We start from the raw sequence: 10504 nt of genomic DNA, 5'->3' as shown, positions 1-10504 counted from the left end.
CATTTTATATATAACATACAATAGACAGGGTCTAATCCAATAGTCGATCTTGACCCATTTTTTATAAAAAAATGTTATACTTTGAAAATCAAATCGCACTAGTAATCAAAAACCCTAAGCTATAGTACAATGGTAGATTCAGTGTACATAGAAATGTTTTGGGCATTGAACGAATTAACATATTCTTTCCGTAAAGTTTTTAATAATTGGATATTGATTCTAGTTCGTAAACTAAGAGATGTATCAATAAACTGGAACCCTATAGCAAACCCTAAACTATAATTTTAATTATAATAAAGGGCGACTGTCTTATTTTTGTTCTTTCTCTGATTAAAGCAATTGACATTTTTTTTCGGATCTATACTACAAACGATTGTTGTGTTCCTACATGAGCTAAAATTATTGTTTTATTGTTGTAATAGTAAAATAACAACACTGTTTAAAAAATAATACAACAAAGTTACTTACTACAACTAAGTAAATCTTTGTTTCAGACAACAAAATAATCAAGGTCATGAAGAAATGTGACTGAATTTTAATTACATTGTCTTTTTGATAATGAATTTCCGTATTGTTATTCATACAATAACGCTAAAAAATACAAAAACCTTGTTTGTTATCCACGTCCCTGAATGGCTTTTATTTGATTGTCTTACTACCGCACTCAAAGTCTAAATAATAAATTCGCTACCAAGGTAGTCCTTTAGTGTCCCTTTTTCATATAAATGTACCAAGAGTATGAATTTATCTGATAAGGCGTTGATCGGAAGGTGTCGAGGAAAAAGGAATTTACAAGATACTCACATCATCATCTCTCTGGCCTTTTCCCACTCACGTGGGGTCGGCCACAAGGTTTTATAAACCTTAAAGTTTTGGCTTAATTTTTTACGGCCGGCCGCCTGCCTGTCGCCAACCCTACTTGGGAGGAATATTTGAAAGTTAAATATAATTTAATAGCTAAATAATTCAAAATTACTTCTACAAATACACCAATAATAAAATTTTGTAATAAAACATTGTAAATAGAACACAACTCCAAGTTCTTTTCTTGATAATCGTATTGTATTGGTCTTTCAAAACTTTATTCACTCCAATAGATGTCATTAGAGTGAATATTAAACTAGTCATTCAACGTGGCAGTATATTTGCATTATGAAGGTAGACCTTTATTTTTCCATTCCATTTTTATTTCATATTAAATACATTAGTCATTGGGTATTCCGATGATTTGAGAATTATGCTGTGTAAGGTGTAAGATCAAACTTCTGACGCCGCATGACATGAGAAGAGAAACACAAGATACTCTCATCTCCGGTGATAATATTTTAATAATTAATTGATGTTTCTAAAGAAAAAAATGGTTATTGTGAGAAAACTATAAAAGTATATGCTATGGCGGACTTTTATTTAGCACATTTAAAGAGCTACAATTCTTCGATACATCATTTTTATGTAGGTCCTATAGTTTAGCCTACGTAAGCTTTAAAGCAAAAATGTCCCTAATTTTCGCAACACATTTTGAAGCTAAATTCAAAATCTACTAGTCTTCTAGTTATTTAAAAAAAAAAACAAAAAAATTGGACCCATCTGCAAGCACTTCCTTTCGATTAAAATATTTTTTTATCAAAATCGGACCACCAGGGGCGGAGGCTCGCGGTAACACACATAAAAAAAAATACAGTCGAATTGATAACTTCCTTCTTTTTGAAATCGGCTAAAAATGTTTTTAAAATACAATTGGAACTATAATTTTTAAAATATTACGGAACTACGGAACTATTTTCAAATCAGATCAAATATGTTCTGTTCGGATACACACACATGACCCACGTCACGTAGTCTGCGCCAGCGTGCCATTTGTGTATCACATCGAACAGGAAAATATTATATTTAATATCACACAACATTAAAAAGTATATGTATAATCTAAAACATATTTGCATTCTTGTTCCACTAGTACTAGATTGAGTTGCAATGCAAAGGGCGCGGCCTTGGATTCATTTGGAGATATAAATAGTAACAACTATCAGAATTATAGAAAACTAGCGGGAAATTTGAGATGTTGCTATATAAGGTTTGTGTATTCCAGCTTATATAATCTTGACCATTATTTCCACTTTTTGGTTATTTTCTTTACCTAAAGTAAAGATCACTCAAGTGTCACTTGATTGCTACGTGTTTGTAAGGAAAACGGTGGTCACCTGACATCGTATAAACTGCTAGCTACTTAGGTTCTTTAATTCAATAAAAAATTGTAAAGCGGGATCTATAACACCAAATTATTGTCAAGGCAAATAATGATCTACGAATGACCAAAATAAAAAGTACAAAATATGGCGTCCTAAAAAATCCAAGAAATGTGTTTTTTAACAATTTAGTTCTAATTTATGCATAATGCGGATAAGAAATAAGTGCAATAAAATTCAATTCGTGATTATCACTAGATTTTTTATTTAACATACTTGAGGACAAGGACTTAAACTTGACAGTTCGTATTACACTATAAGTATCATTGCTGATATCAAATGACATTGCAATAATTACAAAGAAGTGTTTTACAGAAGTTACATCCATACAGAAAGTACATCGATTGTTTTGTACACTCAAATAATAACTTAATTGCAAAACTGTACTTACAATAGTGTACGTTGTAATCTTATTGTAAATTTTGTACATAATAATATAGTTTTACAGAAAAATTGTTTTTTGTACAAAATTTACAATACACTTGTACAAGCTTTTTATAAATTGCAAACATTTCATAACAGCTTATATCTCACATTTACTGTGCCGATAGGAAAATTTAAAAATTAATTTTTGTATTCATATCTGAAATATTAACATGAAATCATTTTCTTATTTTTAAAATGAATTGATTAAATCAAAAATAATGTTTTTAACATTACAAAAAGAAATGACAGGCAGGAAAATAAGACAAGTTCACAATTGTTTTCGTCAACAAAGGCATCATTTGTTTTCAACGCATCTGTAAATTAGAGATGTCTATCGACAGCGGTCATTTCGCTATTTCGGCGAATTCATGAGGAGGCAAGATGGTTTGCGATCGGATGATTTAAAAAAAATCAAGTTATTCAGTGTAGGGCTTGATGATAATGTTTTCTTTTCTATTCTTTCTCGTCCTATACATCCATTCCATTAAAAGTACTACAAAAGCTATGAAAAAACCTGAAAGAAACATTTTATATTAAAATATTTCTAACACTAGCCTGATAATATAAAGGGAAAAGATTTAATAGTTTTTTTTCTTATAACCTCAAAAACTACTGCACCAATTTTAAAAATTCTTTTATTCCTCAGTAGTTTTTTGTTTTAATCTTACTAATATTAGAATTCGCTACAATTTGACCTAGATGAACATATCCCGGAAGAACACAGACTACTAATTAAATTTTCTTAATCCAGTGTGAACGGAATTGCGTGCGACAGCTAGTCTAGAATAAACAAATTTTATCCCTCCGTAACATTGTTACAATTAAAACATAAAAGTAAATCAATAACTACATTGCAAAAGTAATAAATAATTGTAAAATATTACCTAGAAACAAAACAAAGTATGATCCCTGCATATCTCTTAAATTAACAGTGTGATTGTCAATCTCTTGTGAAGCTATCGTGGTCTTCCAGCACCTGTCACGCTTCGGCAGATAGTTACTCAGCCATTTTGTTATTAGACCTGCTTTATGCATACGGTATATCCTACAATATATATTAATATTTTAAGGTCTACTAAAAAAAGGGTAAATCAATACGCTAATCTACAGTAGCGCCATGGTGGCCAAATTTATAAACTTTATTAATCTGTACTCACTCCTTATTAATGACTGGAAGGTAAGGACTACCAGCTGGAACGATCATTGCCACCTTTTCGTCCATAAACTCTTCCGCACCTGTTATGGATAAAAAGACATGTTATACTTGAATGCTTAAATATTTTAACTACGGAACTAACGACAGAATAAAACTCAAAACCTTTTAAATTTGAATTTGAACGTAAAAAATTATTTTCACTGCCGAAAATAATTTTTTTTTCAGAGACACTGATGAACACCTTGGTGTTACCGCTGCTCGTTTGCCCCCTTCTCTTATAAAAAAAAGACAGAGACGAAATATTTTTATTTTATGAAAATTCCCGCACACTCATTAGTTGTACACTTCATTTGAAACTTGATTTATCTCAGCACGTAATATATGAAATATTAACTTACTGATGGTAAAGTCGCATCTATCAGTAGCGAGCGTGGCGGCTCGCATCACGTAACTAAGTCGCATCTTCCAGTCTATTATCACATGTCTTTGTTTACGAACTCTGTTTAATATCGATTTGTCTAAAACTTTAAGAAACAAAAATTGTCTTAAATATTAAGAAACAAAAATTGTCGTAAATATTAAGAAAAAAGTAAATCTACTCGCCAGGCGAATCGGTAGCACCTAATATTTAAAAACAAAAATCGTTAGCATCTTGTCAATTGAGTCAGCCAACCAACCAAAATGCAAGAGCAAAAAAACATTGTGCCATTGCTTTGTACTGTCTTAAAAAACTATTTTGTACCTGAACGATGATTGCTTTCTACACTGGCAGAGGACGTCAATAATTCCGCGCCTTTGAGTAGAGAAATGTATTTGGGTTCATCCGAATTCTGAGGAATTTTTTATTCAAATAAACATTTAAGAAATATGAATTGAACAACGCCATCTATCGACAAAAAATCAAAACTAATTAATCATTATTCAAACCAACCTTTAATTCCATCTCTAAATAAGATCCCTTTTTAATCGACCATGTATACACTTCTTTATTTTCCAGCAGTTCAGCCACCGTAGTAACAGGCACCTCCTGCTTTGGAAATGTAAGAAAAGCAACCAGATTGCCCGAATATGTGGTCACCACTACTAACACAACTAACCACCAAGTTCCGACCACTAAACGACCACTATCCGCTCGAGGGAGATACATACCACCTGAAAATTAAAATAAAAACAATTCTTGGTCGCCAACATCGATATATCTTCTGGAAGAGAAAAGAGTCTAGAAAATGGATTTAACTATTTTATATCCCGTTTTAATCCAACGTCTAAATTCGAAAGCGTATGACGAAAATATTTCTGACTTGTTTTAGAATGTAGGATAGTTAGATATAATGGTTTCATAGAGATAAATTTTACTTTTCCTCTGTTCTAATATCGTACTTTTACTAACCTTGTTGCAACAATGCTCCATAAATATACCATAGACAATTGTGTATTGTAGACAAACCTCCTTGCCGAGTTATCTTCATAGCTTCATAATAAGGGCTAAGACGATGAACCACGTATAATGTAGGCCCCATGAGAACTACTGCAAACCCTAAACATAACCACGTCTGGAAAGAAAGCAGATATTATTTGTAGCTTCTTTCCATCTCTATTATGTGTCATTAATTCTGTAGCAAGGATCTGTGGATAGTTTTATTTGGAAAACTCAAAGAATAGCCCAAAAACAATAACGTTTTCAATATGTACCTACATACGTTCACAATTTCATTGTGACCATTGTAGGCAAAACTGTTGAACCTCTGACAAGGGAGTTATTCGACTCTCTTGTTTTCAATTTTGATTCAGAAATTTGAGAAGTTACCAAGATTATTTATTATGAAAGTGACCATCCAATTTATTTATTTATGAACAGCTTCAGTTGTACTCACATCAGCTGTAAAAGGTAGCAGGAAAAGCATGGCTCGGCTGAGCTCCCGAGGACGCGCGATTAGGAACGCATAAGGCTGTGTACTCACTGCTAGGGTGTAGTTTATACCTAGGATATAAAATATACAGCTACAAGAAATATTCATAAAAATCTTCTAATATCTTTGTATTTATAAAAATGTCGATGTTTAAACCGTTAAGATGTTTAATCTTTTACATAGCTTTATGTTACCTGGCATTGTGTCCGGCAGCACACTGAACGCGGCCGCGCCAAACGCCGCTTTCCCTTTGGCAACCGCTGACATTGCTAACTTGCCACTTTGGCTGTGAATCGTCTACAAATAATGTTATCTTAAGGTACGATTACACTGCGACATAAATTCCGACATAAATGTCCGACATTAATATCTGTACCGTTTACACTTGTAAGGGATTTTTACACAACTAACGTGTCGCAATAAACAATCAAAGGCACTCGTATTCATTTAGACACATTCGATATATCGTAGTCTTAAGAAGGTCGATATTAATAATTATAATTCTGTTCACAATAAGATTTAAAGACTTGTTTATACATACGTCTATAGATGTGCTGTTATAATAGTTCTGTTTGAAATTATTCGCCAGTAAAAGCCGGATTCTACAACAAATAGGAAATATGTATACCAAAAAAATTAACATAATTATATGGTTTCTATAACGTTTATATTTACGTAAAATTCTTATTCCTCGCAAGCTGTTTAACAATATCAAAAATAAGGCCGCCGTAGTTGATGATAGCTCCTGATTCGTTCGTCTGCAGTATTGTCCATGGAGGGTTCTGAAAACAACATTTTGTTAACAGTCAGTTGTACTTCGATAGAACAAACTGCAATTGACCTACAAACTTATAGAGCAATACTTGTTGCCATCAACTTTATTCGCGTGGGATAAGAATAAAACTGTGTCTATACAGGATTCCAGACTATAATCTATCTCTGTTCCAAATTTTATCTAGATCCGTTCAGCCGTTCTTGAATAACGTGGTAACATACCTTTGTGTATGCAACCATACTCTCACCTTTGTAATATTAGTACGAAATACGTATATAAAAAGTATTATTTGTTTCTTACATGATACGTTATAATAGGTAGCTCCTTCCCTCGAAATCCGTGCGCTACATGAGGAAACAGAACATCATTGAACGTCACGCCATCTGCCGGCCGCCAAGTACCAACCTTTAAATCATTATCATGAGTCGGACAGAGAGAATCACCACATCTTTCTTCTCACTCGTGTAACGAAATGTATTTAAAGGTAAAGCTTCTTTGATTATTAACTTTAAATTCGCCGAATCAATTTTGAATCAACGTATACGTTAAAGATAAGTATTTTTTTTAAACTTACTTGTAACATTTTAATCTCCTCTATAACTCCATTGGTGCTGTTAACGTTAGTTGTTGTGGGGTCGACTTGGCGATAGGTAGCGCCCCAGGTGTCCGCCGCCGTTGCCCGCCAAGTGGTACAATTACCGCATCTGCTGTTCACTTGCATATGTTGCTAAAATAAGCTCTAAATTATAGTTTCACCAAGCATAAAGTTTAACGTCTTCATTCAGTTTACATTCGTTCTTCGTTTAATCGTTCATCCCTTCATTCACTCTTGACTGACTACGTTTACTTCATATTACCTGTATATGTTTCAAGAGATCGTTTCTTCGTTGCAATTTCGTTGGTCTAATCGCTTCCCACTCCTCGTCAGATACTTGAGCTGCTATATCGAATTCATCCTGTACAGCCGAGTCCAGTGCAGAAATTAATGCCTTCATCATCTCACGACAGTAGCACATCAAGCCATTCTAAAATAATTTCCAGAAAATGCCGTACTCGGAATCACTACGTGGTCCCTCATAGCATTATTTAACATGGCGTTTAACTAAGCTTAGTTTGTCAATAGACAATTAAAAATTAGACCAAATATACAATACCTTACAATCCGTACTATTATCTGTGGCATTGTAGATATAAGCAACATTTTCTCCTTCATATAATATATCGATGGCCGCCGCGAGGTCGCCACTGCGCGCGCTCGTGTCTGCCACCACGTACAGCCACTGCGCCTGCCCGTGCGATAGCGCCAGCTCGCGCGCTGTGTCCGCTATAGCCAACATCACTTCTAAAGTCACCACCGCTATAAAGTTCTCACCTGCACATACAGAATCAACACCTAGTTTAACAATAGCCTTCCAAACTATACTCATATCATCGACTTCTTTATGTCATGGGGTGGTCAACCCGCTGGCCAAGTGTGGATTGATTGACTTAACACTCATTAGTCTTCGTCAACGACGCTCCTTACTGTGGAGGTCGAAATTATCGTTTAGAACATAATATGTTTCACTATGTTTTATCAAAAACTAGCTTTTACCCGCGACTCCGTCCGCGCCAAATAAAAAATAAAAAAGGGGGTAAAAATTATTCTATGTCCTATTCCTGGTTCTAAGCTACCTGCCCACCAATTTTCAGTCAAATCGATTCAGCCGTTCTTGAGTTATAAATGGTGTAACTAACACAACTTTCTTTTATATATATAGATATTGAGAGGGATGACGATATGTTCGATACAGAGATTTTGGTCTCAAGAACCAACGGCTACATTAATAAAAAAATAAAATGTATTTTGTGGTGTCTAAAAAAACATCAGAATATATGTGATTGCGTTTGTAATTTTTATTTAATTTCAACACAGCATGCACACATACCTATTTTTTTGACAGGCAATTTGGATAATACTCGACGAATTTCCTTCTTCCTTAAATATTCATTGACTTCGTGCTTCATTTTGTACACAGATAACGATACTGACGACACCTTCTCGTCATTTATTTGCCGCGTCAGTGACTGAACGACCCTCGATATTGTATCCCTGTCTGTGAAGTTACAATTAGGATAAGGTCGAAGTCTACAATCAGCTCACTATACGTCCCTACTGAGGGGCTCGGAGCCTATCCCAAGTTAGGGGTGACCAGGCCATAGTCAACCATGCTAGCCAAGTGCGGGTTGGTTGACATCACACATATCATAGAATTTCTTGTCAGACATGTGCAGGTTGCATCACCGTAAGAACGTCGGATAAATGTACATTTGTAAATCGAAAAACACATTAGTACATGGCGGGATTTGAACCCAGGACCCCTGAGCCACCGACGCTTTTGAAGTCAAAATCTAAGTATATAATATTATATATATACTGGTAGCAACTTCGTCAGCGCAGAATTTAAAAGAAACTAATCTACTTCCTTAATCATTCTCTTCGTGGATTGTTTGTCTTAAAGTTAAATTTGATTCTATTTTTATTGTTTTTAAATGTAAAACACTTGTTCACACTAATTTGTCTCTAAAACATACTTAACGTTGCATCATGTAGTATGATGGCAGATTTCCAGTCGATCTCTTTCGTCGTCCTCAAATCCAGCATCAGCTGTGCCAACTCCTGCCCCGGCTCCGTGTAAGTAACCATCAGCGCTCTATCCACCGGTAGCCGAGGACAATCGACTTCTGTCAGTGCGAAAAGAAGCAGCTCTTCCTCTTCGGTCCTCGAGAACAAAGACCACGTATCCTCGCAAGATGCCACACTGAAGACCGCTATAAAACCTGCAAAATTCGACAATAAATAAGTTAATAAAATTTAATGTCATTTCTGATTTTAAAAAAAAAGTAAAAAGAACTCAATATAGGATTCGCCTTATGTTAAGTGATTCGACGGACTACCTGCTTTAAGTCTTGGTTTTTGGCGGTGCTAAATGGTGGGAACCATTTCAAGCTAAGTAAACGTAATGTGTAATTTAAAATACTTTAAAACACCTCTATGTTTAAGATAATTTCTTTTTGAATAAAACATAGTGAAATCAAACCTTTTTTCAGGCTGATTGAAGTCCAAGAATAATAATGGACGATCACACCACCATGTTTCAGGTCAACCCGCGCCAATTCCTTTATATATTCCTTCAGTTCTTCCAACATTGATTGATATTGCTCCCCTAGGAACTGTCGGTCCATGACTACGGCTTAAAATAAATAATATTCAAAGTTTCAGTTCAATATCAAAGAATTCACTAATTATTTACTAATTAGCGACATACATAATACTAACTTACTTATCCTTTTTCATTAATTTTTTCTATTCCTTCAATCTTCAATCAAGATAAACTTTAGGGAATAAATATACAGTGTCCGGGAATGACGTGTACCACGGCGTACCACAGATTCCTTGGTTGAAAATACGACGATTTAACCCAACTTACCTATACCCGGACACCTGTATCTCGGGTCATTGGTCTCCCTTATATACTCGTAAGTATAAGAAATCTACACCGAGTAGTTCTCAGATCATATAAAAATTTACCCACTTACCAATTGAAGCATTCGCTGTAATCAACGATGGAAAGTCTTCTGCAGTTCCTCGACCCCAAAAATATAATAAAACCAATACCCATATCTTCATATTGCGACCTTACATGCACTTCATGTAAGGCTCCTTTCAAAAATGACGTTCCGATCATAATTCGTATAATAATTTCCGATATTCAATCAATAGCAGTTATTATTTAAAATCTAATTAAAATTGTGAGAGTCAGGTGGCCGCGTGAGCATCGTAACAGTTCATATAGTAAAGCATGTTATAAATGTTATCAGGGTTAGCGTGAAGACCTGAACATATCAGTAAGTTATACAGCGTGTTCTTTTCGTTGTCAAACATTATTAATCATCAATATCGTGCTAAAGGAAGACACCTTAACCTACACCTAGGATCGGAGAGAAGACC

General features: G+C 34.6%; 1 protein-coding gene across 1 annotated transcript; it reads right to left on the bottom strand.

Annotated features, from left to right (window-relative positions):
- Positions 1-3026: 3026 nt before the first annotated feature.
- On the bottom strand, positions 3027-10232 carry LOC106717680 (ionotropic receptor 93a). Its single transcript, XM_045680042.1, has 19 exons — positions 10093-10232; positions 9594-9746; positions 9088-9333; positions 8442-8609; positions 7668-7885; positions 7371-7538; positions 7088-7240; positions 6814-6918; positions 6414-6520; positions 6280-6340; positions 5933-6035; positions 5703-5809; positions 5219-5381; positions 4760-4980; positions 4571-4658; positions 4227-4352; positions 3830-3908; positions 3557-3717; positions 3027-3186 (listed from the first exon to the last, which is right to left on the bottom strand). Exons 1-19 carry the CDS (start codon positions 10181-10183, stop codon positions 3089-3091), a joined length of 2616 nt encoding a protein of 871 aa, XP_045535998.1. The 5' UTR covers positions 10184-10232; the 3' UTR covers positions 3027-3088.
- Positions 10233-10504: the final 272 nt, after the last annotated feature.

This window comes from Papilio machaon, chromosome 11, assembly GCF_912999745.1.
Source record: "Papilio machaon chromosome 11, ilPapMach1.1, whole genome shotgun sequence".
Lineage (NCBI taxonomy): Eukaryota > Metazoa > Arthropoda > Insecta > Lepidoptera > Papilionidae > Papilio > Papilio machaon.
The sequence above is the reverse complement of the archived record's forward strand: the minus strand, read 5'-3'. Positions and strand labels throughout refer to the sequence as shown.

What these genes read in the sequence shown, in the direction of transcription:
- LOC106717680 (XM_045680042.1), bottom strand. Translation starts at nt 10,183, where the DNA reads ATGAAGATATGGGTATTGGTTTTATTATATTTTTGGGGTCGAGGAACT. An exon ending in TACCTATTATAACGTATCAT is followed by an intron (nt 6,521 to 6,813) that starts GTAAGAAACAAA and finishes TGTTGTTTTCAG; the next exon opens with AACCCTCCATGGACAATACT. An exon ending in TAGATGCGACTTTACCATCA is followed by an intron (nt 3,909 to 4,226) that starts GTAAGTTAATAT and finishes TATCCATAACAG; the next exon opens with GTGCGGAAGAGTTTATGGAC.